Source organism: Acomys minous, assembly GCF_964271855.1.
Source record: "Acomys minous genome assembly, chromosome: 3".
In the NCBI taxonomy this organism is placed as follows: domain Eukaryota; kingdom Metazoa; phylum Chordata; class Mammalia; order Rodentia; family Muridae; genus Acomys; species Acomys minous.
The window spans coordinates 61,300,455-61,328,005 of NC_140485.1; the positions used below are offsets into that span (position 1 = coordinate 61,300,455).

The 27,551-nt window shown below is 48.4% G+C and overlaps 1 protein-coding gene across 1 annotated transcript in view; it reads right to left on the bottom strand.

The window, feature by feature from the left end:
• Nucleotides 1-209: 209 nt before the first annotated feature.
• VAPB (VAMP associated protein B and C) overlaps nt 210-27,551 on the bottom strand; it is a 40,308-nt gene continuing 12,966 nt past the window's right edge. The window contains exons 2-6 of the mRNA XM_084775022.1: nt 21,826-21,978; nt 13,194-13,297; nt 10,335-10,415; nt 8,479-8,655; nt 210-6,498 (exon numbers count right to left, since the gene is read on the bottom strand). Of these exons, the coding sequence (XP_084631148.1) occupies nt 6,340-6,498; nt 8,479-8,655; nt 10,335-10,415; nt 13,194-13,297; nt 21,826-21,978 (674 nt within the window). The 3' untranslated portion in view covers nt 210-6,339. The remainder of the gene's footprint in view (nt 6,499-8,478; nt 8,656-10,334; nt 10,416-13,193; nt 13,298-21,825; nt 21,979-27,551) is intronic.

Sequence of the window (27,551 nt, forward strand, 5' to 3'; positions counted from 1 at the left end):
CCCTGGCGAGTTCCTCAGAGGCAAAATGAGTTGATCTAAATCATCTTTAAATCCGGGTTCTGGTGCAAAGGCCTATGGTTCTCATGTAATCCGAGCTCCTCCCCATAAGCAGCAGGGCGAGTGTTGTCAGCAATGGCTCTCGGTACATTCTCTGCAGCACACCACTTTCAAGCCATCCATTCAAAATAAATTTACACGAAATCATCATGTAAATATATTCACAGCACAGAATTTATTGAACATTATGTGGAGACAGCTCGTACGGAAGTTTATACCTCGGCAGGGCAGGTTCCATCAGACCAACAAACAACACGTGGAAACTCTTGCTGAATGGCTCTTTGGGTCTGGACAGTGTAGAAATACGTCTCCTTCCCTCTGGGAAATGTACAGTCATCCACAAAACTGTGGATTTATCACACACCAGATAACGGAAGCGCATGACGTTGAAGAGTCCTTTTCTGCTTTGATTTTGTGAATGAGTTCCACGTCAGAACAGGAAATACGGCTTAAATGCATGAAGGAGAGGTTATGAAGACAGCAGCATTCTAAAACATCTCTTGAGATACTCAGCCCCTAAGATGCTGGTGTATACTGAAGTCACAATCAACACACAGTCACAGGCTGCACAGATCTTTGAGATGAGAGGATGTGAAGCCGGATAGGACCGGTTTCTCTCCTCAGACGGGGAGGGAGGGAACGGTGATGGGAACATTATCTTGTGTTTATTATAGGAAGTTCTAAATGCCAGCAGTTCATATATTTTATTTAAAAAACAAAACAGAACAAAAGAAACACCAGCCACAAAAATAAGGCCCAATGCATTTTACATTTTTCTACATAAGAACACAACTCTTAGGCAGCTTACCAGTGAGACACACAAACGCCCAATGACTCCTGCTGATGAGTTTCTCAGCCTCTCACCCACCGTGGAAAATAAAGAACCCGCTTTAGAAACGTCTGCTACACGGATCACGAACAGAAGGCAGTTTGTACACATGGTTTCGCTATCACAGACAATAAATTCTGACCTATGAAGCCATGTACGAGACTCAATGAGAAAGGGCTTTTAAGAAAAGACATAAATAAATGCTGCACCAGAGGGCTAGCAGCTGAGTTTAGTTTACTTCTAAAAAGCAGAGAGATGGGAATGCAGGCAGCTGGGCCGTAAGAAAACATGGAGGGCCTTTCTGTGTTACGGGGAGAGCTGGCGAGCCGACGTGTGGAGCATGCACACTAATTCACCATCTTCCTAAGTTACAGAAGCTCTGCTTTCTTGTTAGCAGGGAGACTTAATGAGACTGTGTTAAAAGATCTGATTTGTCTCCCATACTTGGTGTCTTTTGAAGGGAGACAGAAAGTAACAGGTAATGTTTTATTTTGGCTAGACATGGCTTTTGAGCATCAAGGAAATGGAACTGCGGCTGCAGCTCCACCATGCAAAGGCCCTGCCGGCCAGCTCCTGAGGCTCATCAGGATGCAGGCAGGCAGAGCACCACATCCATTAGCTAGATGATTAAGCCTGCATCAGCCCCTCACTGCAACACAGCAACCGTACCAGGGCACGGTAACAGGCCCAGTGCATCCTGGTTCAAGCCAAGCGCCAGCACCTCACTGCAGCAGTCTTCTTCCCACTGACATCTTTTTTCGTCAGCATGAGCCACACCGTGGCAACATTCCAAGGTATCATAACTGCACATTTCTGTGGCAAGTTGGATAATAGATATGTTTTTGTTGCTACTTTTCCCTTCCTCTTCTACAGAGCAGAAGCACCCATATCCTAATAAATTAACCCCATTACGGGGAGAAAAAAAAACCTAAGGTAATTATTATATTCATCAAACCACCTTTCCTCTACCTTCCCGTATCTCTCTTAAACACAATCACAGATGTTCATGTGTGCTGTGCCTTTGACATTTTTACACATAGCTCTGTAATGGGAATAAATGAACTGGGATGGAAACTGCAAACACTGTGCTGTGGAAACGGCTCCTGTCCCCATCCTTAGGGCTCTGGTACCCTTGTTCATCCCAAGTAGCAAATACTCTTAGTGGCTGAGCCTAGTGTGACCACAGGAGGCCTGGGAGGCAGGCAGCAATGCACTCCCAGTGTCCAGGCTGCCTGCACTTGATGCTCCTGTTACGGTCGTCTGTCACTTGCTCATGTATTTCTTTTCCTCAGGTTCAGAGAGAGCCCAGACACCATGAGCTCAGCTGCTTTCAAACCCCAATAGACCATTTCTATAATGCCAATTTTAATGAACTTCTCTTATTCACATTTAATTTACAAGTTATGAGGAGCCTCCAGACAGGACAGCCTCACCTCGCTGAGAGACAGTGGTAATTTTCTTTCTAAAGCTCCCATAATTCCCCAGGCACATATGCAGTGAAAGAAATGAAAACAGCCACATGCATTTATCATGTGGGATATGTTCAGGCCACACCAGAGCCCTGGCTCTTCTTGCTCAGCCTGGAACACTGACTGGGTCAGAGTGGTAGACATGACACCGCAGGTGAGCTAAGGTGCCCGGCAGCAAATACCTCCCGCCACCTTGTTCTCTCTTTTGATCCACAGATCTCAAGCACGCAGCGCCTTAGAATGCACACACAGACTAAAAGGCTGCCCACCTTAACGCACGGGAGCTGTCACTTCCCTGTGTACAGGGCAGAGCCTAGTGTGAGGTTTTGTGGAGGAGCTCTGCAGCCAGGATGGCATTGACAACTGTTCCTGTGGTGGTAGCTGTCTGAGAAGGGAGAGGGCCTTCTCCACATCCAATCAGGCCAGGGAGGCCCGAGGGAGCCAGCCAGCCATGATCCCAGAGAGCAGTGGCAGGGCCTTGCTGTGCTGCAAACGGCACCCATCCATCTACGCTCTGCAGGGCACTTTGAAACACAATTGCATTTCTGCTTGACTTTGAAAAGCATTCATTCTCAGTAACAGCAAACATGGCCAAGTGTAATTAGGATGAGTCTAGTGCCTTCCAGGTACTTGCAAAATTTTACTCGTCCCCCTTCCTCACAGCAGACAGGCTCCACAGGAGACACGGCTACTACTGTAAGCAAGGGGATGTGGGCCTTTATCCTGGAGACTGTCTTATACAGGATGACCTAAATCATGGGACCAACTCCCCTGTGCCTCCATCTTGCCCTTACAATAAGAATTTTGCAAACCGTAACTAGAAATTTGCACTTGGGCCAGTGATTTTTGAGGAGCTGAAAAATGACAAATGACACTGCATTTTGGCATGGATTCTGAGTTTGAAAACAACCAAGATTTGTGTGGAAAAAAAATACAGGCACCATTTGGGAACTGTCAAGCTACTTACATACGGCACATATGCTACACACAAACACACTCATGTACACACAGGCTTGTTTTCAAGTTAATCTGAAGGGTTATTTAGCTCTGAGCTCTCACTGCACTCAGCTCTGTCTGACTCAACAGAGCCTGCAGGCTGGGCACTGCTATCTTCACACAGCAATACTGTTCCTAGGATTTGTTTGAAAGCAGTTAGGTTTTCACGGCTCACTGGAGGTTCTTCATTCCCCCTTCTGTGTTATGTAGGTATAAGCCGCCTCTCTACGCATAAACTGTCCACTGGTAAAAATCAATTTTGATTTTATCAGTATTTATTACTGCTGGTGCCAGCAGTTTAAAAGACCAGAGAGGGAAAACATGCAAACTAGGAGAAGAAAAAAATTAAAGCCAGGGCTTCCAACCGACAGATAATAGCGCCTGCTGTCTAAGCGGTGCTCTGTATCTTTCCAAGCTTAAATTATCAACTTAGAAATCCAATCAATAGCAGTTGATGGGACTCTACCCCTGTGTTCATCCGTGAGTGCTATGGCTGGTGCTTCCGAAGCCAGCACAGCCAGTGAGCAGGGGCAGTGGGCCCAGGACATGGAAGACTTGCCCAGGCTGCCTGGTGGCTACCACCATAGCAGGGTCCAGCTTTATACCTTTCAGAGCATCTGACTGTCTTCTCTGGAGAGAACAGATTTCTGGGACAGAGCCACACTCACCTCCTCTTTGTCTTACTCAGGTTTTGTTTACTCTGAAATATTCAGAAAAGGCACCCCTAGCGTGTACAACTCTCTTCAGAGCCCCACATGTAAGTATTCTTCCTGCCAACACCTCTCTTCCAGCACATTCTTTACTGGCTGGGGTGACTCAGAGAATTACCCGCTCCGCCGTGCTAACCTCCCTGAAGTTTCCACCCTCCCCTCAGTCAAGAAGCCCCAGGCACTGCCATGCTCAGCTTGTCATCTCTCCAAGAAGGGTTTCTAAGGCCTGGACAGACGAAGGGTCTGTGTATCTGGAGGTTTTGGTCTTGTTGCTGCAGCAGCAGCAAAAGTGCCTTCAACCTCTGGCCTGCTAAGTCATTCTCAACACACACAATCACCATCCTCCGCTCAAGCCGCGGCAGCTCCCAGACACGCTTTAATCTCGGCAGCTGGCTATGCTTCTCAACGGCTTTTGTGGCACACACAGACACCCCTTAACACTTGCAGACCCTGGCTCCGTTGTTAGAGAGCTAGCTGACAGCCCAGGTCCTGCTGGAGGCCCTGAGTTACTTCTCAAAGCCTGGAAAAGGCTGCACAAGGGTTACTGGCAACACTTGCGACTGTCAAACCTCAGTCCACCGTGGAAAGCCAGGTGGCAAAAGGTCAGCACTCTCGGCTCAATTTTTACCCTCCATTTCTCAGGTAAAAGGAAGGATCCAAGAACTGACTTATGAAGGGGGAGGACAGGGCTGCTCAGCATTCATTCCCCGAGAGCCCCTGGGGCTGCTTACCGCCCAGACGCCCGTCCACCCAGCTCAGGGTTCCAGATGGCAAGTCAGGCACGGCAGCAGCGTGGTTCCAGGTGTCCAGGCCTGTCACTGAAGGGCCAAGGTCATGGAAGGGGAAGGACAGCGGGTCTGAGATGGCAGCAGCTTTATTTTCTGTGCTGTTAGCTGAAGCCAACCAAAAATATAATAATAAAAGTAATAGTAATATATGTGTGTATGTGTGTACACAGATGTGTGTAGAATCAAATCATTAAACATGTGTTTCCCACTGATAGAGCTCATTTTAAAATCAACCTTCCATAGCACACTAACGATGATTGATAATAATAATCCCACACACAGCAAATGTGACAAAATGACAAAAGGACTCTTAATTTGGGGCTTTATTTTAATCTTTTCCTTTAAGATGCTACATAGTTGAGCAGAACTGGATCGGTCTTTTACGGCATGAAATTAATTCACAGTCAAGACTCTTCATCAGCAGCAGATGGATTTGCTCAGGAGCTCTCCCCACGACCTCTGTGCCCCTCGCCCTCTGCAGCCTGACTCATTCATCCTGAGAAGGCCAGCCAGTCAGCGCTGGCCTGTGCTCTGAAGGATGAGCAGTAGGGAGAATGGAGAAAGAACAGTCCAGAAGGCCGGGTAATCCAGAGCTGACTGCCTCAGGGCAGCTGTTACTGACCTACAACAAAACACTTCCTGGCAGCCGTCTCCTGACTCAGACCCTCCCCCATCCCTCAGACCTCCAGACACAGAGACACAGTGCGCACACGGCAGCAGCCCCTCACTGGTGGCCTGTAGCACGCGTGACATGCGGGCTGCAGCACTGCCTGTACTCTGGTGACAGTAGGAACACATGAGATGAAATACATTAAATAAGTTAAATATGCATTACACATCTCTGATTAACATCTCAGTTTCACTACACGAACCAACAGTAATTTAGCTTGGTCCCTATAAGAGAACAGAGCACAGACTTGGATTTCCAAGTGTTGGGTCAGTCAATCCACTCATGCCCCCCTCTCTCTCATGACCTACAGGTACAAAAGATGTGGCCACTGTGCAATGCGTTCCAGCTTCGGTACCTCTGTAGGCCTGAGGAGTGATGCTTAGACAAAACAGCAGGCCTGGGAGGCTGCCTGGGTGTGAGAAGACAGCACACCCCACCTTCAGCACTCCCGCTCCCACAGGCTAGCCCCAACATGTGAGGAAGAGCTTCTCGCTTTAAGAGAGGTGATCTAGCAACATGTGTCAAGGCCCACCCAAGTCTAAGGTGACAGCTACAATATGCCACTGTGGCTGATCACAGCGTCTTCAGCAACAGACCATTCTTTCCCCATCCGTTTACTATACGTTTAACTTTCTAAAAGATCATTATATTATGCTATATTTGTGTGTGCATTTGTGTGTGCATGGGGAGGGGTATTTAAAGGCAAGACCTGTGAGATGTCATCATACATTAATTTCTTTTTACGCATGGTTATGATAAATTTAAATCCCATGATGTGGTAGATCCATCAATCCAATCTGCCATCCCTCGCATGCGGCCTCTACAAGGCTACCTTCCCTATAATGACCCCAACGATAAAGAACAAAACCACCAGAGCCAGCAGTCGGGCGCTGAGACCTTCCTCCTTCCCGGGGGCAGCCAGAGCTGCCATGGGGCTGTTGCTCTGCAGCGTCTTCCTCATCCGAAGCCCATCTTCTTCCTAGGGGAACAAGGACACATTTCAAAAGCAGCTCATGGCTCAGCCAAGCTGAAAAAGACACATGGGAGCCGACAGAGGAAGGCACTGCCAGGACTCTCCTGGCTTCAGTGTTCCTGGCAGAGCTGCTGGCTGTCTCTTGCTCTCTAACACCCACCCCTCAGCTCCCTGTGAACCAAGGAAAATCTCTTCATGGGGTAGCCAGCCTTTTTGGCCTCACCTCTGCCCTGTCTTGAACCTGCAGTTTGTTCAGTCAACTCAATCTCAGGCGCTTCCCACCACAGGTCTCCAGTGGAGACCTGTATAACCTGCAGAGCTGCTGTATGCTTAAGAGGTCTTCGTAGGGTACCGAGTCAGACCTGCCTTGGAACTGTAGACACACTATGTCTACCTGCTGCCACAGCAGGCGGAGGGAAACCTTCACTTATGCACCACAGATACCTCTGACTGGCTTGTCACTTTCAGGCAGATGCCAGAGCACACTCACCATGCTCCAAAGATCGGGAAGGAATGAAGGGTCTGTCTTCCACTTACCATCCCCCCCTTAGATGAAGGGCTGCAGGTTCCCCCATTGCCCTTTCCTAAGCACCACTGCTGCTTGGGGCCAGCGCCAGGCTGCTCCCACCCTGAAGCCTCCCACACTGGTGACACTCTCCATCTTTTTCCTCTGATTCTTTCGTATCTGCCAAGTGCAGTCTCCAGATGATCTGCAGCTCTCCATGGGCCCACTAAAGACATGGGCTGTAACCATCACTGTCTCCTTTCTCCCTCAACCCCACTAACTGGGAGCTCTCCAGGGTAGCCTACTCATAGCTGAGCCCACTAAGCATGACACACAGCAGAACTCAATAAACAAAATCCATTGTCTGGCAGGATAACACACACAAACACACAACACACACACACACACACACACACACACACACACACACACACACACACACAATATTCTGCCTGTAGGTAAGGCCAGCACCACAGCACAGTGATGAATAAGCCACAGTGTTCGATTAACTTTTAAAAAATGGGCACAGCAAAATCCAGCACTTATTTTATTGGGTTTACATAGACGCTACCCCTACCTATAGATCACTTTAAATGGTGCAGAACTCTATTTCTGAAGAGAAACTCTCCCCTAATGCTCAGGCTGTTTCCAAGCTGCCGTCTTGTACATCCACCTCAGAGCTGAAGTGGGGGAGACAGCTTAAGGGAGTGTGTTATGTGCACCTGCTGCTACAGCAGGTAAAGAGGAGAACCTATTACACGCTTGGGTGGCATCATCAAGATTGAGAACAAATAGGCCTCAAAATTTAAGTTTCAACAAAAGTTCCTAAACTCAGATGTTCAGGTTTACCCACATCTGAGGCAGACAGACTCACAGCTCCCTAGCTAGAAGTCAGGCAGAGAGACACTCAGCAAATAGGCCTGCAGTGGGCCAGCCCTCACACAAACTGTATAGACAGCAACACGGGCAAGGGAACCTCTGGCATCTGCAGTGCAGCCTGACACAGCCTAGCTGGGTACCCCGAGCTGTAGCCTTGGTTTCTCCTGTGCACCTCCACCCGCCCTAACCGGGCCAGCACTGTGCTTTCTCCTCACCACCACAGAGCAGCCTGAGGAGTTATACTGCCCAGACCCACTTAGATTTCAAACCTCACTTGCCCAGGGTAAAACAGTAGGGCAGGATTTGGTCTCCAGCCAAGTTTGCCCCAGGGATGGGCCACAGTGGGATCTCACAGTGCATAAGCAAAGAAACAGCTCAATTTAGACCGATGGAGGTGGGATTGGGTTTGGTTCCTCAGGGAGACAACAGTCTGGCAGGTATAGTCCAAAGACCCTTTTGAGAGCTGGAAGAAAGCTTTGCAAATGTGTCCCCTTGGGAAGAAAAAGTAACAAATGCAAAAAACCAACCAAACCCACTAGGTCCAGGGACTTCCATGGTGCCCACCTATGAGGCCAGTGTACCCCAGCAAGTGTATTTATTACCTTGAGCTGCCTGCTCTCTTCCCGCAGCCTCTGCACCTCCCCCTGCAACCGCTTGCATTCTTCCATCACTTTCTTCACTTCGGTGTCATCGAGAGACGACGTCAGGGACTTAGTGGCTGCCGGTGCTTCTGTCTTGGATGCACTTGTGGGTATAATTTTATTTATTTCTACATCATGCTGTTCAGAAATAAATGAAAGCCCAAGTGTCACCAACTATGTAAGAAAGGATTTTATGCAAAGTAGTTCTCAGCACACAATACACGAGGTAGCATTTCATCCGCACTGTAAAATGTCACATTTATTTTTTAAATGGATCACTTTATCTAATATCTTGATAATCTAAAGCTACCGGGCCCTAGAAATTATGAATAAGGGCAAATAATGAAGTTGGGCTGAGGCTAATACTTCAAGGAGGAGAAAAAGGGCCGTGCATATTGCACTATCAAATTCCTGCCATGCAAAAATTAGCATACTGCAATTGTGCAAGCTCAGGAATTATCAGCTGCAAATTACCTTTGCAGGAGAGCTGAAAATCCCAGGCCACTTGGGGTAGGGATAGGGGTGGGGAGGTAGAGGGTCCCCCGTGAGTGCTACACATGGGCTACCTACAAGCAGGGATGAGGGCAAACAAGCTTCAAGTCGGTCTGTCTGGGGAGGCCACATACTCCTCTGTTCCCCTGTGTAAAAGGGACCAGTGTACCCTCAGTAAGCAGGGGCAGGAAGCACGCAGGATGATCGATCACCTGAGATTCTAGGTAGCAATCTGAAATCTGGGTGGGCATCCAGCTCCACCCCCTTCACACACACCCCCACCCCCGCATAGCAGGGGAACCTTGGAAGGCAGAGCCCAAGCCACTTATCATGGGGCTGGGGCTGGGGTCCATGTCCCCTGCTTCTATGTTACCTTCCCTGCAACAGGATGCTACTCTCTTTCCATTCAAAGAACTAAGACGGCAGTAGCTGATTACAGAGCTGAAGAAAACATGACACTGTTCTGACCCCAATCAACAGCATTCTTGGCGCTCGTTAGTTCACGGAAAGAAACACCACAGAGCGCTTCTCCTTCCCAGCTCCCACCATCACTGGCAGGGGCCTGCAGACCATGCACAGCTTTTACTTCTTAACACAATTTCAACTTTTCTGGCCAGTGTACATCAGTATTTGAGATGCCATCTCCTGCATTCCATTGGTCCACAGTGAGGGCCCAGATGAAGTCAGCACAGGGAGAGAGGGGGCAGCCAGGGAAGCAAGGGGCAAGGAGGGCTCCCAATGGGGCAGTGGGTACACCACAGCTGCCATGAAAAACTGGGAGTACTGTTGGTGTCTACAGTGCAGGGCTGGTTCAACACCCCACAGTGCACAGGATGCTGCTCCCAGTATTTAAAAAAAAAAAAAAAAAAAAAAAAAAAAAAAAAAGCTGATCTAATGCAAAATGGTAAGACACCGAGGCTAAGAGAGTCTCTCAAGCAGACTTGCACTGAAGGAGTCCATGGGGAAAGGGGAAGGGGAGTGGATGCTGTGGGGGACACTGGCAAAGATGCTCTGAGACTTCATCACCTGCCCAAGCACCATGGAAAAAGACAAATTATACTATTTTGGTTTCCCCACTTTGCCACACAGGAGCCAAGAGGTTGTACTTCTCAGGGATAAACTGTCTCCATTAGCCACATCCCCAAGCCTTCCCCAAGGTGGACTTTATAAAGCCTGCGTATCCTTTGACTTCAGCTTATTTTTTCCTTTGTACATTAGAGGGAAGAAAATAATTTGCCAGCTTAAATCTTGGTTTCACCGGAGATGGCATGCAGATCAGTATCAGCTTGCAACATTCGATCACTGTTAACTGGAGACATACTTACTGGTTTAGCGTTTTCTGCTGGCAATTCAAACACACATCTAAGTTTTGAATCCATAAGGTCTTCTGGTTTTGCCTCCTTCCACTAAAACAATTTAAATTTAATAATCAGGGTATTATCAAGCTGCTGGAAGAATAATTCTCCTCCTATAACTGACAATTTCAGAAAAATACTCTTAATGAGAAAGCCCTGATGTATATCAAATAAAGAACTTAAGTCTGCTGAGATTTCAATATTTTTAACATGACAAGATTAAATGCACTAGCTCTCTTGCATATTTATCACACTTTGCAAACCCTGCAGTCCTGCTGCCTGCCTCCTTAGGGTCTGCCCATTGCTGCTTCACAGGTAACAGAGGCTGGGGGAGCATAGCTGAACAAGGTTGCCCTCCCTTTAAAGACAATTCCAGCTCTCCTTAAGATACTGGAATTAAACTGGCAGGGCATACACTACCTACAGAGCTGCAGGATTGAGTATTTAGCCCCACCCTGTCGACCACCAGTGGGCACATCCACCATAGAGTTGTTCTTCTCTGTGGCTACATCAGGATGGCCCTGCCCAAGCCACCACCCACCAGTGAGGGGCTTTCCTGGGGTATGCCCCTTGCTAATGTGCCTTTTCAGATGTGGAGGATGGGAATCCAGGGAGAGTTGAAAATGACAGGCCAGCAGATTAGCAAGGTGACAACTCAGAAAAGGGAGACCCCAATTCGCACCCTCCCAGCCTTGCATGTCAGCTGGGGCAATCAATTTGTCTGGTACCAGAGCACTGCCACCCCAGCTATGGCACAAGCAGTCAATGCATTGGATAGCACACCACCACTAACAGGATACCCGGAGCACTGAGCTACATAGGAAGACACCAACACATGTTTGTTGCGCTATGCGAGGCCCATGATCATGTGGCCACCTGTGAGTCAGAAAGGATCATGTAAGGGCCATCCCTGTGCTCAGTGCTGGTGACAGAGTGGTGATGAGTATGGCTCAAGAAGTCTCAGAGAACTGCCTACAAACCACAGGGAAGTGAGGTTCCCACACCTGAGCTGACCACTCAAGCTGGCAGCAACACCACCTAAGTATGGGCCATTCTTACCCCCAAATCTGAATCTAAATTCAATGATGAGGAAATAATCAGATGATCCTGGATTTAAGGCTTTCCCTCCAAGCCCACTGACCTGGACCCTAAAGCCACAAAAGCCAAGGCCCTGTGGAAACAGCCAGAGGCCAGTTGCAGCACTAGAGAGCACTGGGTGGGATCATCTCCATTAGGCCCCTGATAACTAGTTCATGGTGCTGACTGCATGCAGCCCGATGCCAGGGAAGAATGTACTCCTCTGCAGGGCTCAGGGTCAGCCAACAACTAGCACAAGGAAGCCCATGACAGCTCAGGTAGCAGAATGTTCACACGGGGACCATCGAGGCAAAGGTAATCAGGCACTGCTCTATTTGCTGTCACTGTCAGTTCAAGAGCAGCACAGGTTTTCCTAGCAGTCAGGCCTGGTGCAGGCGAACCAGCAGCTGCCTCCATCCAACTTGGCTTTCAGTAAGGCAGGCATGTCCACAGCGCCCTACAGAATGTGCTACCCAAACACTTAAAACAGTTATTAAAAACAGCCCACTGAGAAAGAAAAAGCCCCTTTATCAGCCTGCAGCACCCGGACCCCTTATTGCCCAGGTGACATGTGGGATGTGGGCACAGTCTCCTCAAAATCCTGTGGGCTGCATTTTTATCCCCAATTCACAGGTGGCCAAAACCTCATCAACAAAGCCTACTCAAGACAAACACAGCACTGGTAAAGAAAGGTGCCTCAGAGCAGGACAGCCAAGTACCCACCCTTCCAGCTACAGCAGTGGAAGCCAGACCAAAGGCACAGACTGGGGAAGGCTCACCTCCGGTGCCTGTCACATGCGCACTTCATCACAGAGACTAGCACAGCCCAAGGCAAAAAAGGGCAGAGATATGCCTCCAGGGTCAGTCTTATGACAAGGCCTCACTCGCTCCAGATCAGTACTTGACTTAACCTTCCCTTTCTGCCCCAAGTAGGCACCACTGCCAACAGCTGGTTCTGCTCTCCCAAGCCCAAAGTAAAGACTGAGTGGTGACACTGGGGCAGGAGACGTCCCCCAGGGTACAGCTCAGAAACAGAAACAACTGCTGATGTGACATCAACTGGCAGCATCCAGGTCCTCATCAGTTCACTGAGGTAGGTAAAGAGCCACCTTTGGAGAGAACTGCCATTCTAATTTCTCTTCTTTCAGAAAAAAACAATACTATAAAATAACTGCTTATTCATAAAAACAAAGGCATCTTAATTTTACTAAAATTAGGGACACTGTTAAATGTACTCACATGGGGGAGGTGGGATAGAAATGAAGGAAATAGAAGAACAAATAAGCTCAAGGTACAGCTCAGATGCAGAGCACCTGCTTACTGTGAACAAGCCCCAAGTTCAAGCCTCAGCCAAGAACAGGAAGAACCATGCTGGCCGGAGCCAGGCGAAAGAGGAAAGCAGCACAAGTGGCGTCAGTGTGGAGGAGGAGCATTTACTGTCAACACAAGCACACCCTTCTGGGCTTCAGGGGCTGGAGACACGACAGAAGCATCCAGACAATGGAGAACACACTCTCATGTGGTGCAGGAGAGGGAGGTAGGGGTCCACAAGAGCACAGAATTGAAGCAAGCTCAGTTCATTGAAGAAACCACCATGTAAAATGTTCAATTCTAGCTAGTCATCCAAGTTAGGAAAGACACACAGGGACTAGTGCATGCCTCGCAGCATGGCACCCTGTCCACAGCAGAAAGGCATGCACCCGCCACAGCTGCCCTAGCGGACTGGAGAGAAGAAGAAGTGTTCGTACTTACTACGGCCTCCATATCAGAAGTGTCAGGCGGAGCAAACATAGACTGAACCATAAACTTGTGTTTACTTTTCTCATTGGGATCATAATCGAAAGGCTGTAACATCACTGAGAAAGAAAATATTTCATTAGGAGGGTCAGAATGTGGCTATCAGAGTCATTTGTCATGCTAACACTTAGCCTGTGGAGTAAAACAACGTCCCAGCTCTCCCATCTGGACCCCGAGGAAGGACATGAGCCAGAGGGGACAAATAACTTTCCATCCCCCATTCTGCAGGTCAGCAACAAGGCCAGGAAGCTGAGGCCTGTCACAGTCTGGCTAGCACAGAGCAGGTGCTAGCTGAACCGTAGACCTCGTTTAGAAGCAGGGTGCCTGATTTCTGAAACACTGGTCCTGCTCTCCCACAAAGCTGCCCTAACCTGTCTTACAGCTCTTACTGAAGACATAAAATGGGAGAAACACCAAAGGCCTATTTTTCTCAAGAAAACATTGCCAAATGATCCTTTTGAGAAGAAAGACAGAATAACTCAAATTGTTTCAGGATGGTTTTCGCTTCTCTCCACCCCATTTCCCACGCAGCTCATCAAGGTAAGGCTTGAAATATGATTTTGCCAATAGAATTCTGGAGACAGCTTATAAGCTGGATTTTCCACAGAGGAAAAAAACAATTCCAACACCGGCCCCTCCCCCACCCAGAACACTCACCCAGGGCACCCGCTGTATTGAGGGGGTCTCCTGGTTGTACTCGCTTCCTTGGACCCATTTCCGAGACAACCCAGGCCAAAGCCTGTTGTTACACAAGGGTTGCTTCCCAACACACTCCTCGCGGCACAGCTTCAATAGGCTCCACGCCTAGTGACCTTCCCTGAAACCTAAATTCATGAGCAGAGAGTCCACGGGGGCCTAGTGTTTCCATGGGCCAGAAGCTGGGCTCTGCTTCTCAGCACCACCATTACCCACTGGATCCCCCAAGAGGCAAGGTCTGCGGGAGGGACGGGGAGGAGACGGGGAGGGCTGCTACTCTGTGGCCTGCTTTTCTGCAGCTAACTTTCCTTGCTTCCCAAAGATATTCATTCAAACCCCAGTAGTCTGCTTCATAGTCCCTATTCTCCATTCAAAGGATGTCAGGCCTGCCCTCCCAGTCGGCCCCACAAAAGGCTTCCACTTCCTAGCTGGCTCTGACTCAGGGTCACATTCCCACACTAGGATGGCTCAGACCTGTAATCCCAGCACTCTGGAGGCAGAGGCAGGTGGATCTCAATTTGAGGTCAGCCTGGTCTACGTAGCCTGTACAAGGCCTGGGTCAACCCTAGCACTGGAAAACAATGAAGCAAAACAAAGAAAATACTGCGTGTCAGCCACAGAGCTGTCTACAGATGCTATTAATGCTGTCTGGGTAACACACCCACCAAGACAGCATCACACACACTGAGTGAAGCGGACGTGAGAGCTAGTCTATTAAGATGTCAAATTTTCAGAAACTGTCAACAATGCCAGCCTTCTAATTTCTTGAGACTAGCTATTTTCATAAAAATATTATCACTAACATGTAATTGATGGATTTTAATTTTTAAAGAAATTAGTCATTTTAAATGTCTAATATAATAACTATCACTATAGCTCACAAAGACCCACATTCTTTGGAGTCTTCAACTGTCAGTAGCACAAGAAACTCAGAGACTACACAGGAGCGTGGCTAGCACGTACACTGCCCTCTTGGCCCTTTCCAGGAGGAACTGATCCGACTAGTGCCTGTGGACAGCTCTTCTTGAGACAATCTAAAGAGAAAGGAGCTAACTAAGGCCATGCCGGAGGCACAGGAGCAACTACTGCAGACGGAGGAACCCAAGGCCCTGGGCTGCTCTGAGCAACCACACTTCAAGGTCCACTTCAGCTCTGCCTCCAGCCTTCACTAGCCCCACTCCTGGACTACAGCTTCCTATCTGCTCAGCCCCACAGTGCAAAGCCCAGAGAACCACTGATGGCAAGGCACACAGAGTAGGGCCAGTGGTGGCTGGTTACACCTCCTGAGTCAACACACATCAGTGTCCAGGGACCTGGTGAGGCTGACCAGAGAATGCTCGCTGGCCAGGAAGGGGAACCAGGGCCTCTGGAGTGGTCCTCTGAAAAGCTCTGGGAAGAAGGTGGGGACTTGTCCACCCCCCACTGCAGAGCCGAGTAGAGAAGCAGCTGCCTGCCTCCCACTGGCTGTCCTTTGTGTGGCTTGCACACCTTAGTACCCACACCCTGTTTCACACGGCCCTTCACGTACAGCCAAGCTCCTGTTCCTCAGCTGTCACCGTGTCATATCAAATCCAGTTTCTGCTGAGAGTTTATAAGAACATGACTGAATAAATAAATGTTGGTCAGTGCTAGTTCGTTGCAAATTGCGGCACAAATTATGTACTTTTTCCATGACAGGCTATAGAAGAGCTTCCCATTAACTTAATTTATTTCATTTAAATACCAGAGACACTGATGATAAAAACCCTAAGTGAGCCGTCCCTCCTTTCAGAACACATCTGCTGATAGAACATTAAAAGAAGCCTGTTACCAGGAGACAACCTGGGCCCAGTCACCCCTCACCCACAGTGCTGGGGACATACAGCCTACTGCATTAGACACCAGAGTGGGACCCTTGTGAAGAGCCTTCCAGGTCATGAGGTACTGGATCAATCAGGCCAGACTTCCTTCAAAAGAGAAGAAACCAGGCAGCTGAAAACACACCCTGGCTTAGAAAATGATGACCCATTAAATGCAGCATAAAAGCTGCTTCCGGGAAGCCTGGCAGCCATAGGCAATTTTCATGTGCACCACAGTGGGACAGAGCAAACAATGACAGTCTGGACAGCACCACTGCTCAGTCTCTGAATCTTACCTGGAAAGTCTGTCTCCACAGTCAGCCAGGCACAGCCAAATCTGGGCCCCACTCACTCACTCTCTTCTTCCCAACCAGGAGCCCTGCCAACTCTCTCCCTATTTCTTTCCCACCAAGTAGGGCCTTGCATCCCTTCCAGACCCAGGAAGACCCCCCAAACCCTCACAGCACTCAGACTGACAATTCCTGTAACAACAGCAGAGGCTCCCTCTGGGCCTCCTCCCTCACACGCCCTGGTCTTTGCAGGCCAACAGACCTGTTTCTGAACCAGCAGGTGTGCACCAAGCCCTGTGTCCTACACTTAGCGATGCTCTCCACCATTCCCAAAACCTACCCTCATTCCTGTGCTGTCTCTCACCATACTCATCCCAGCATGCCCTTTAAAGAGAAGAGGTCAGTCAGCTTCAGCATGTACCAGAATTGCAAAGGAGCCAACTAAACAGGATCTGCTGGAGGGGTCAGGCTGTTCCTAGAGAACTGGGCCGCCCTTTTCTGAGAGCTGCAGCCACTGTCTACAGATCCCACATGCACCTTCCTGCCAATCCACTCCCCTAGCTAAGCTGGACGCTTGTGGAACTTACTCAGGTGCTCACTGCATTCGTCTCCACTGGCTGGTGGGGTGCACCCCCTTCCCTTCCTTACTTCAATGCCCTATAGCATCCTCCCTTCAGAAATGTTCAAGGGAGAGATGTGCCTGCCCTCACCCAGCAGGCTCTCCTCTCTGCGCTCTCTCCAGCGGCCTATGCGTTCTTCCTCCCACCCACTTCTTGCTGGCTGCGCCCACCTTTTGTAGCTCACATGTCAGAAGACCACCATCTATCTACCAACCTGCAGCACCACTGCTCTCTTTTTAGACAAAGACAAACCTGAGCTTCTTATCAGCGAAACAAAGGAGTGGGCTTTGCAGTTGACCCTGGGCCCTCACCATGAGTGAGTTCATTACTTCCTTCAGGGGCCAGCCACTGTGACTACCTTCCTGGGCCTCCACTACTCAAGCAGAGCAGATAAATAATTAACTCTGCCTGCTTCTAAGAACTTTGCTGACCTGCCTCTGTGTTCTTGGTGGCCTCTGGCTCATGCGTTCAGTTCGTTCCACTTGTGTGGAGGCCACAGTGCACACCTCACCCTTTCTTCAGGATCAACAGAAGGGAGGCATCAACAGGCTGCAGGGGCCAAGCACCAAGGCTCACTCATCCTTCATCATGAAGGCTCTCTCAGTATAACTACCCACACCATAACTAACAGCAGAACACAGCCTGGCCTCTCTCAGGGCCTCTTAGGGTAACTGTGCACACTGCGCCCCCATCTAGTGTTTTGTGGACTGTAGTTCTGGCTCACCTTGAAGAGCCAAAAGGTACTTTTCAGCTAATATCTGAGTCCTGCCCTTGGCTCATATTCATAAACGGTGGAAACAGTCTTCCTAAGAAATCTGCAGCCTGCAGCAAGCTCTAAAAGGCTGTAAGCATGATTAAGCTGAGTTTTTGTTGGTAAAATATTTTAACCTATAATCTAACCTGGTGAGATCAGAGACATATCTCACACAGCAGCACCAGCCGCTCTTAGCTGGGAGCAGTGAGCATGGCTCATGGAGACCATCCAGTTAGAAGGTCGATAAGCTTCACTTAATAGAGCCTTCCAAAGCAAGGGTCGGATCCAAGAAGGCCGCTGCTGGTAAAGCCATGGCAGCCCCTCTGTCCACACCAGAAGACACATGCCAGACTTCTTTGTCAGCAGGTTAGGGTGCACTACTACCTTGAGGTTCATCACCTGAATGCTGCAGCCCACAGCTGGCTGGTCCAATGCCAGTCAACAGTAACATCCACCTCTACCGAGCCAACACCATCTTAAACGGATTAATTATCAATTCACAATACTACCCAATTATATTAATTGACCAACATCTCCATCCCAGGGGCTGCTGGTGTCCGTTCTGTCCTCAGCAGTTTACTGGAAGAACTTTATGGTTTAAACATGACTAAAAAGAGTCTAGAAGGGAACGTCAGAGACCAGCATGGCCTTCTCTGCTCCAAGCTCCAGTTTAAAATACAGATTTGGAGACTCGGCAAGCTCTGTTTGGCTTTAAGCCATTTTCAATCCCAGGGCACACTAAGGAAGTGAATCTGTAGCTAAACACCAGTGTCTCTCATGACTCTGCCTATGCCCCCTATGGAGACTCGCCATGTACAAAGCACTTGGCACAGGCGCAGGCAACGTGCAAAACTGAACTGCAAGGAAACCGCTAGCCGCTTCATGGATTAGAATTCACAGAGGCTATACAAATACTAACTTAATGCCACAGTACAAGAAGCCTAAGTGTTTTTGATGGGCCCAGAATTCTACCACCTCAGCTGCTCTACGTGCTGGCAAACACAGCTTGGAATATTAATGGGAAAGTCCCTCATTATTAAACCACAGCATTAAAAATGCAACCTGCCACCACTAACAGCCTTCTACAAAGACATCTTCAGAAATTACATACCTTAAAAATATTTCTCTACCATACAGAAAGATATCCAACTCTGGAAAGCTAGACTACTCCCCACCACCACCACCACCAAGCAATGAAAGGGTCTTCCCCCTATGTGTCCACACCTCCGGGAACTCAGCTTCCCTCCTGCAGGTTCAACTCCACACGCCTGTGCTGCCAAGGTGCAGATCCACTTGTGCAGGCCTGGTGTGGAAACCTGGTGCTCATCGGGAGCATGAGCTTGAACCCTCGCACTCTGGGAGTGACTATTAGCTGCATTGTGTCTTACATGGAGCAGGCTGCTCAAGGGACACAGAAGCCAGTGATAAATACTAAGGGAAGGTCCAGAGCACCTCTACCTGAGACTATTCACATGTCACACTTCAGTGACACAAAACCTTACACTATGCCTCTATCCAACTGTGACTGGACTGCCTAGGGTAAGGAAAGGAGCCCCTGCACACAGATTCCTTGTGCTCTGAAGGCAACAGCATGACAGGCCAGGGCCTGGGCTTTTGAAGCATCAAGTACGGTGCCCTGAGCGTCAGGCTCATTGGAAAGGCAGCCAGAGCACCACAGGGTGTGGCTGGGGATCAACGCCAATGCCTGTCGAAGCCAAGATGCAAGACACAGTGCCTGTGAAGCCAGCCTGATCCTCTCCCTACCACTCCCAAGCCCCTCACTCTCACTCCTTTCCCCTCCTCCCCTCACCCTCTCACAGGATGATTTATAGCCTCGTCTAATAGCTGGCACCTCCCAAGGGTCTTTGGAAATGAGAGATGCACTAGCTTTGCCTTCCCAGGTGCCCTGTGGCGCTGCAGGTGCTAAGCAGTACCGCGCTGAGAAGACTTTGAGTTCACTGTACGGCCAGTAACCATTTTGTAAATTACATCCGAAAACTCACTCATAAACATGTGCTCTACAGGAATTCATGAGGGCCACACATTCACAAAAATATATAGGATTCCTTTGCTTTATTTAAGGTAATGCAAACAGCACACGGCTTGTCTCTGCCCTAGTCTGGCAACACTAGAATTGCACGGGTGACCAGGTTGGCAGATGTCAGCCAATGGGCCCAAGAACAGACTTGGCTTCACACCCAGGTTTCCTAACCTCAAAGCTGGTCATCTGTGGACAATGTAAAGCAGCAAGTGGGCATGAGCACACTGAGGACAGTGTGTACACCTCCCTGCTCCAGGGGCCCTAGCTCATCGAGTTCCTGCACTCCTTGAAGAACCAAACCTGGACAAGAATACTACATCCCCACCCAAGAGGTGTGTGTCTAAAACATGACATGTGTACACCCAGCACCTATGGTGGAATAAGATGCGCCAGTCTCCTGGCCCCTCCTAGGCCACCACCAACAGACAGGGGCTTCTCATGCTCCCTCAGCAAGGGAAAGCTGCAAGCATGTTTCTTGATTCAATCATTCCTCCTGTCTCCCCATCCCCTACAATGGATTACATTTCAGACTCATCCTGGGCAGCCACCCCCTAACCTGGCCAGGGCAGCAGCATGGACTGATCATAGGAGGCATACCTGCCTCTAACCCAAGCTGTCTTGAGAGTCATGTCACAGAGAACTCGTAGCAGGGATGGAGCACATCCATGCTGGCTCCTCGTTTTCTGAGCTGCAAAGGGAAAATGCAACACAAAAGCTGCCTTTGCCAAGGAGCCACTCAGAACATTCCTGATACAGAAAAGGATTGCTCCTGGTGAAAGACACACATGCGCACGCGCATGCACACACACACTCAGACACAAACATACATGCAGACATGCACCCACACACATAGGCACGCACATACACAAGTCATATAATCACCTGTACTGTTGAAGGCACACCTACACCACACAACTACCTGCTGAGATTCTTTTACTCAGGAAACCAGTATGCTTGTTTCCTATGAAAATTGGTGATTTTCATCTGCTGGTAAACTCAAATTTTCTGAAATGTGTTAATGATAGAGAAATTGGGGGATGGGGGTTAAAGAAAGGAGCAGGGCTTAGACAGTTCAACGCAAGGCTGGCCCTCTGGCACCACAGAAAAGGGAGACATGATAGCAGAAACCAGCTGCCCTAATCTTGGCAAAATCCTAAGACAACAGAGAAACCAGAAATCACAGCCGGGCCGCTCCCTCCTCCCCGCTGCCAGTCACAGGGCTCTGGCTCTGTCAAACACCGGCTCTGTGACTCGAAATGGACATAGAACAGATATGACAATGCATCCTTTACAGTGCAAATGATGGCGTGTGGGGAGCCCAGCAGTGGGAACCCTTCTGTCAGTGCTAGCTTCCAGCTAACTGCTCCTGACTAAAAATCTGACTCAAGGAGTCCAAACCAGGCCTTGCAGACTCAGAGAGGAGCACACAGGGGGAGCTGGGGTGGGTGCTCCATAATGAGAGACGCCAACGGAGGCGAGGAATCAGAGCTGAGATAATGAAACACCTTGTATCTTCCAAAGAGGTGAGTCATTTTCTTTAGGTGTCAAGTGAATAGCCAAATGTATCACAATCAAAATCCACCGAGGAAAAGGCCAGATGACAAGTGGCCTCTAACGATGCCGAAGCCGGGGACACTGAGTCACTGGGGTCTAAAGGACACACTCCCCCACAGCTCCTCTGAGCATCGTGAGTTCTAATGAGCTGCTGGTTCCCCGGTTTCTAGGTTCGTTTAAACGCTAACGTATCACTCATACCTCCTTAATTCTGAAACCCAGTTCTCAGTGTGGGCACTTTATTAGCCTCTTTTCAGAAGTTGAGCTTTGGAAAATATATGTACCCTCATGGAGATAGGGGGCATCGCAACACACAGGGCCCACAGGCTTGCTGTGCATCTCCCAGTCCCAGCTCCTCAGCTTTCAGCGTGCAAAGTGCACCTTCAACCGCCAGATGACACAAGCAACATCAGAAGTCATTTAGCTTATAGAAAATAGCTCTATCTAGCATTCTCCCACAAAGTAAAATTGTTTATTCAGCCCCTTCCTATTTGTCAGCATGCAGATTTAATTCCTAAAGAACAGAGGTGCCTGCTCTACAGCCAAGTCTAAAGTCACCACTTTTATTTTTGCTCTGGCTACTAAGGTATAGAAACTGCAAGCAAGCCTTAAGACAAAGAGACATGAGTTATGGAAAGCTAAAGGTGATAAGCCACCTAGGCTTTTCCCCAGGGAGGTAAGGGGTGGGATGGGAAAGGTGGAGAGAAGTCTGTACCCTCCTGTACTGCTCTCAACATGCCCGCTCTGACAAGGCCCTGTGGCTCTAAGGCCTTCAGCACCCACTGAGGACTTACCAGACACATTGAGAGACGCCCCGGCATCGATGACCCCACTGTTGGGCCGCACGCAGTACCTGCGCGGTGCTGTGGTCTTCACTTTAAAACACACATTTCGGTCTGTTGGGTTGCCAAGCTTTAGGTTGGTGGTAACGACATCAGTGAAGGGACCTATGTGGAGAGAGAGACAACTGGTTGGGGTCCTGTGAGGAAAGTGCAGAAGACAGACTGCGGTTTGGTATGAGAGACATAGATACAGTCTCAGGAGGAGCTGAAATCCACCTCTGCACTGTGCCATTACTGCTATCTTATAGATAAGAATGTTGCTCAGGATGACAGGAGATCTATCTGAAGGGTGAAAAGACCTAGAACCAGATGGTCCACATGCAACAACAGTTACCTGTGGTCAATACTCACTTCTATAGAACCCCAGTCAAATCTGGCAGAAACTATACGAAGAACCCGGCATGGGTCCCTAGTGACTATTAAGAGGGGTGTGCCAGAGTGGCAGGCGGCAGGTGGCCTCTGGGAGGGTAGGATTCTGTAGACTGTAAGACCCCTAAGTGTGTCTACAATGCCAGCCGGCCTTGCTCAGAGCCCTGCTAGCCCTCTAAGCACTGGGGCTCAGGGAGCCTCAAGCAGGGCTCTGTGGCCCGAGGTCACTGTTTATTACTATTACTTATTCATTTCCTATTTTATTAGATTTTTTTAATTAAAAAAGTAAAACATGCTTCTTAAAACAAACCAAACAATGAAAGATGTATAAAGAGAAGTTAATGAGCTTTCCTCTGTGCCTGAGGTGACTAATATTAACATGTGGGAGCTTGTACAACCATCTAGATTTAGTAGCAATGTACAAGGGTATATACCCACATGACTGCCTCTCATTGGCTAATCTACACTGGATCAAGTGGACACCTGATCACTAGGCTTATGAAGGGGTCAGCTAGGGACAGGTGAACTGCAAGACTGCTTTTTCTTGTCATATGAAAGTTTGTGGTGTGTGTGTGTCGGGGGGGGGGGGGTGTTGCCCCAGACTTTGAGCCACATGCCTGGCCTAGATCCACTTCAGGTGTTACCTATCATCACCTGGGTGCTATCTTTGTTTCTTACAGCCAGGTTCACTGTTATAAGGAAGCAGGGGAGGGAATGTGTTTCCCTGGTTACAGAAACATGTGGGGGCTCACCTGTCACATCTCAGAAGACCCAACAAACACTCGGGCATGCTCTGAAATGCTCACTGTGAGTCTTAGCTGCTGAGGTGGGGCTACCCTTTGTCCATCTCAGTCCCCACCACTATGTCTGGACTCACTGAGGTCTCAAGGTGCACCAAGATGAAAACTACTCCCAGATTATTTCCAGAAAAGCAAGTGCCTCACGCAAGCTTCCTCTGAGGTCCTGGAAGGATGAGAGATCCACTGAATAAAAAGTTCAGCTTAAACACAAATGGCAGCTGAGGGGAAGCTTGAGTCAAAATCAGGCGCCCTGAAGCCAGTGTAATCTGTCCAAGTGTACTTCACGGGCTAATCTGGGCACAAGACAGTTTTCACACTTGCTAATGCACAATCTTAGCTGTAAGATGCCCAAAACAGTCTGCAAAATACACACCCTCCTGACACAGCTACACACTCTTGCTCCCTTCACACAGTGGTCACCAGCATGTGCCTGTAAGCCAGGCCCCTTCCATCTTCCTCTTATCACAACAGTGACTTCGGGCTGGAAGCTGAGTGCCATCTCCACACAGGAACCCTGAGGGGAGGTGCTGACTCAGTGATCGTACCTGCTGTTCCATTAGCCCCTCCCCAACTGGCCCTCCAGTGTGTGAGGCTGCAGGGGTGTATGCACATAAAAGCCCTTCTCATCTCAGGGACAGTACCCTGAAGACCTAAACACCTGAAGAGAACTTCTCCAGCTGCCTGCCTTTCTAGAAGCCCTGACTCTGATCCTCCAGGGACCAGGCTGAAGCCAGGAGAGGACAGACTTCCTGAAGAACATATCCAGAACTGACTCCACTGCAAAGCATACCTCTTCCCCACTGGGAGAGCATAGGAGACAGTTAACGTGTGGCCCGAAGGCTTTTCAGTTACAGGGAGGGAGAGCTGTATGCTGACAAGGCACCAACCACCCTTGCAACAAGTTCTTGGCCTGAAGAGAGAAATGCGACACTTGCTGTTGGGACTGCCTGGGGCTTATGGGATTGTAACGCTCTAGAATTCTACCCTATCCCACCTCCCCTGCATGCAGGCTGACTCATGGGAAGATGGGGAGGCTGATCCCCCTTTACTTAAGGTGGGGATCACTTCAGTAAGCACAGTCTATAAAAAGGAGAGCTAAAAACAGCTCTGGTTTTCTAGGGCCAAAGAAAGTGGTAAGCCCTACAAGCCTAAGCCTGCATGGGTACAATCTGCCAGGCATGTGCTTTACAAAACACACCAAACCTCACTCTACAAGTGCAGGTGTTCTAGTAGCCAAGGGAGCTTGGGGTAAAGTCATTCGTGAAAGGGCCCATTTCCAGCATCAATGGGCCCATGGGAAAAGGTCCAGGCACAGTGGGCCATGCCTGTCATCCCAGCATTAGTGAAGGTGGAAGCAGGAGAATCAGAAGTTGAAGATCATCTTTTGGTACATGGCAAGTTCTAAGCCAATCTGGGATACAAAGATGATCCCTGTTTGTTTAAAACAGACAAACACAGAACAGAAAACATACAGAATGAGTGTTTGAGCATAGGCCAAAGCTTTCTAGAGAGATCTGCCTCAAGATCATGGACACATGCTCAGATCAGACACATAATATAGCTACCACAGAGCACGCTTTGCGTGTGTGTGTGTGCGCGCGCGCGCGCGCGCACACACACACACACATACACTTCATCATGGGGACAGCACAATACTCACCATACCCACCCCAATTTCCAGTGTCTCCTCTTCTGATCCCCAGAAAGCTGGAGACCTCTCCAACATCTTCTGGGACTCTATGAACATAAACTAGATTCCACTGAGCAAGTTCCCCAGGTCTGCCTATTATGTGGCAATCTAAATGGTGTTTCAATTTACATGAATCACATAAAAGATGGTCTAAATTATTAAAAGACAAGCAATATTGGTAACAGTGAGTGGGATAAAATAAGCTGTATTTCTCCCTGAGTACTTTGCCTTGGGTCTGGGCACTAATTTATAAAACTCTGGAGGGAGCCATGCTGGAAAATATATGCATCACAGACATCACTGGTAGAACAGCAAAGTCTCATGGGTAAAACTCAAAGCATTTTGTAAAAACAGGCCAATCTTCCTCACCCCACTCTGGGCAATTTACTCCAAGAATTTTATTGAAAATAAATTCGATTTGAGTAATTACAGGAGATAAACCATGTTAGTGCTCTCTTTCCCCTTGTTCTAATGAATTAGAACATACAAACCTCAATAAAAATGATATGAAGGCTTATGAGCGTCATTCAGACTTTTCTTAGTCACTTTCATTTCATAAAACTGCCATTTCCATTAAAGCATTATGTAAAAAATGGGATTTTATCCCACAAACATGCATATTTATTACCAATGAACTTAAACATTGTTTATAAAATACAAAGTCAATTTTTAAAATGAAATCTTCAAAAATTAAGGGTTTTTTTTTCCTTTCAAGAGATGAAAAAAATGATTTGTGTCTCCAGAGTGGGAACACCTCACATCCTTAATCACTTTCCTTCGTGTCATCTATCCCTGAGTCCAGGTGTCTATATGAAATTAGAAACTCCGTATCTCCTGCAAGATACAAAAGTGAGCTCAGAGAAGCAGCCCACCCTGGAGCGAAATTCTCTCTTCTATGAACAGGCTGACTGGGTTCTTTCCTCTCCTTGTGTGCACCTGCAAGCATTTATTAAAGTTGATAAAGATGCTCGTAAAACAGCATTAACTAACACAACATAAACTCCTCCATTGTTCTTGGAGGGATGGCCTCCAGCGTGACACAGTATAAACCACCTGTATCCTTCCTAGGCCCTGGGGCTCACCTCTCTGTCTTTTTAAAATTACTTTTGAGAACGAAAAGAACACAGACCCAGGAGAAATGTGTGTGTCCATCAAAGTAAGCAGCATGGACAGTTCTTGTGTTGCAGATCACAGGACACAAGGCAGACTTAAGTAAAGCACTATCTTGAAGTTCAATGAAGGTCTGGTTTCAGGTCCCAAACAAAGATGTCTCCAGAGACAGACTCAAGCCAGGCACTGGTGGCTCACTTGTGTGACCCCAAAAGCTGAGGAAGGAAGACTGTGAGTTCAAGGTCAGCCTGAGCTACACAATGCACACCAGGAAATTCCAGGCTTCAGAGTGCGATCCTTTCCCAAACAGAACAAAACAAGACGAAGGCTGGATGAGTTAACCAATCAGCAAACATCTGGGTAATATCTAAGTGTTTCTTCAACCTCTGCAAGGTCTGAACATTCTATGGTGACTGTTGCCCAGAGAGCATCGTTTATGTAGAGCTCCTCCTGTCAGGAAACCCAAACAACAACTTCACAAGATAGCAACTTAAGAGTCCCCATCTGCCAACTACAAAGACCACAGTGATAAGTCCAGGCACGCAGACTCAGCCTGGGTCTCTCTCATCTGCAAACTTAGGTCTAATACAGCTGCGCATGATGACACACATCTTCAATCCCAGCACTTGGGAGGCAGAAGCTGGAAGATCTCTGTGAGTGAGTTCAGGGCCAGCCTGATTTACACAGCAAGTTTGAAGTCAGTAAGGTACACAGTGAAACCCTGTTTCACAATAAGTAAATAAATAACTCCTGAGACTCCTGGAAGGTAACCTGGAAGAAAAATCTAAATGACGTGGGTGACTTTTTAGGAAAAACAAGCAAGGCAGAATACACAGAAGAAAGCAGAGATGAGCTGGACCTCATTGAAATTCAAAGCCTGGATGAGGCTGGGCTCTGCAGAAGAGGGCTGTCTGACATGCAGGGAGCCCTGGATCCAGCCCCAGAACTGAAAAATCAAGTAAATAAAAACAAAACACCTGCTCTAGAAAGGGATATTGTCAACAGAATGGAAGGCCACCAGCTACAGCCAGGAGGGGATCTGTAGAAGATACACATGATAAGGGATCATCTGCCGAATATTACGGAAACCTCTTAAAATTCGACAGAAATCTATCACCTGGTTTAAAAGCAGACAAAGGAGTTGAAGACATCTCACCAAAGATGGGTGGAAGGCAGGGGCACATGGGACAATGCTCACCACTTATTCTTAGAAAGATGCAAGTTGGAACACAAGTGTCTAATTTGCTTCTCAGCGCTGCTAAAGCAGAACTCTGAGCAGCAAGTGTGGGGAGGACTCAGGCCAGGAGACTTCTATTGGTGCCACTGGACACACAGTCTATGTAGCCACTTTGAGAAACAGCCAGGTATTTCTTTTTCTTTTTTCATTTTTGTGGTGCTATTCAAAACGGAACTGAGGGCCTCACACATGCTAGGCAAGAAGGACTCTAGCTCTGAGCTGTGCTCCTGGCCCAGCTGAGCACCATTCTCTCTGGTACTTCCCACTAGAGGTGGAGGTGTAACAGCCTCAACAACGTTCACCACGGAGGCCAAACAAAGTCCTTCAGAAAGAGGATACAATAAACTGGAACATCCAGATGGGGATAATACACACACATACACACACACACACACACACACACACACACACACACACACACACACACTCTTGATGAACCCATATTCTAAGTGATAGTCACCATGTGGCATTC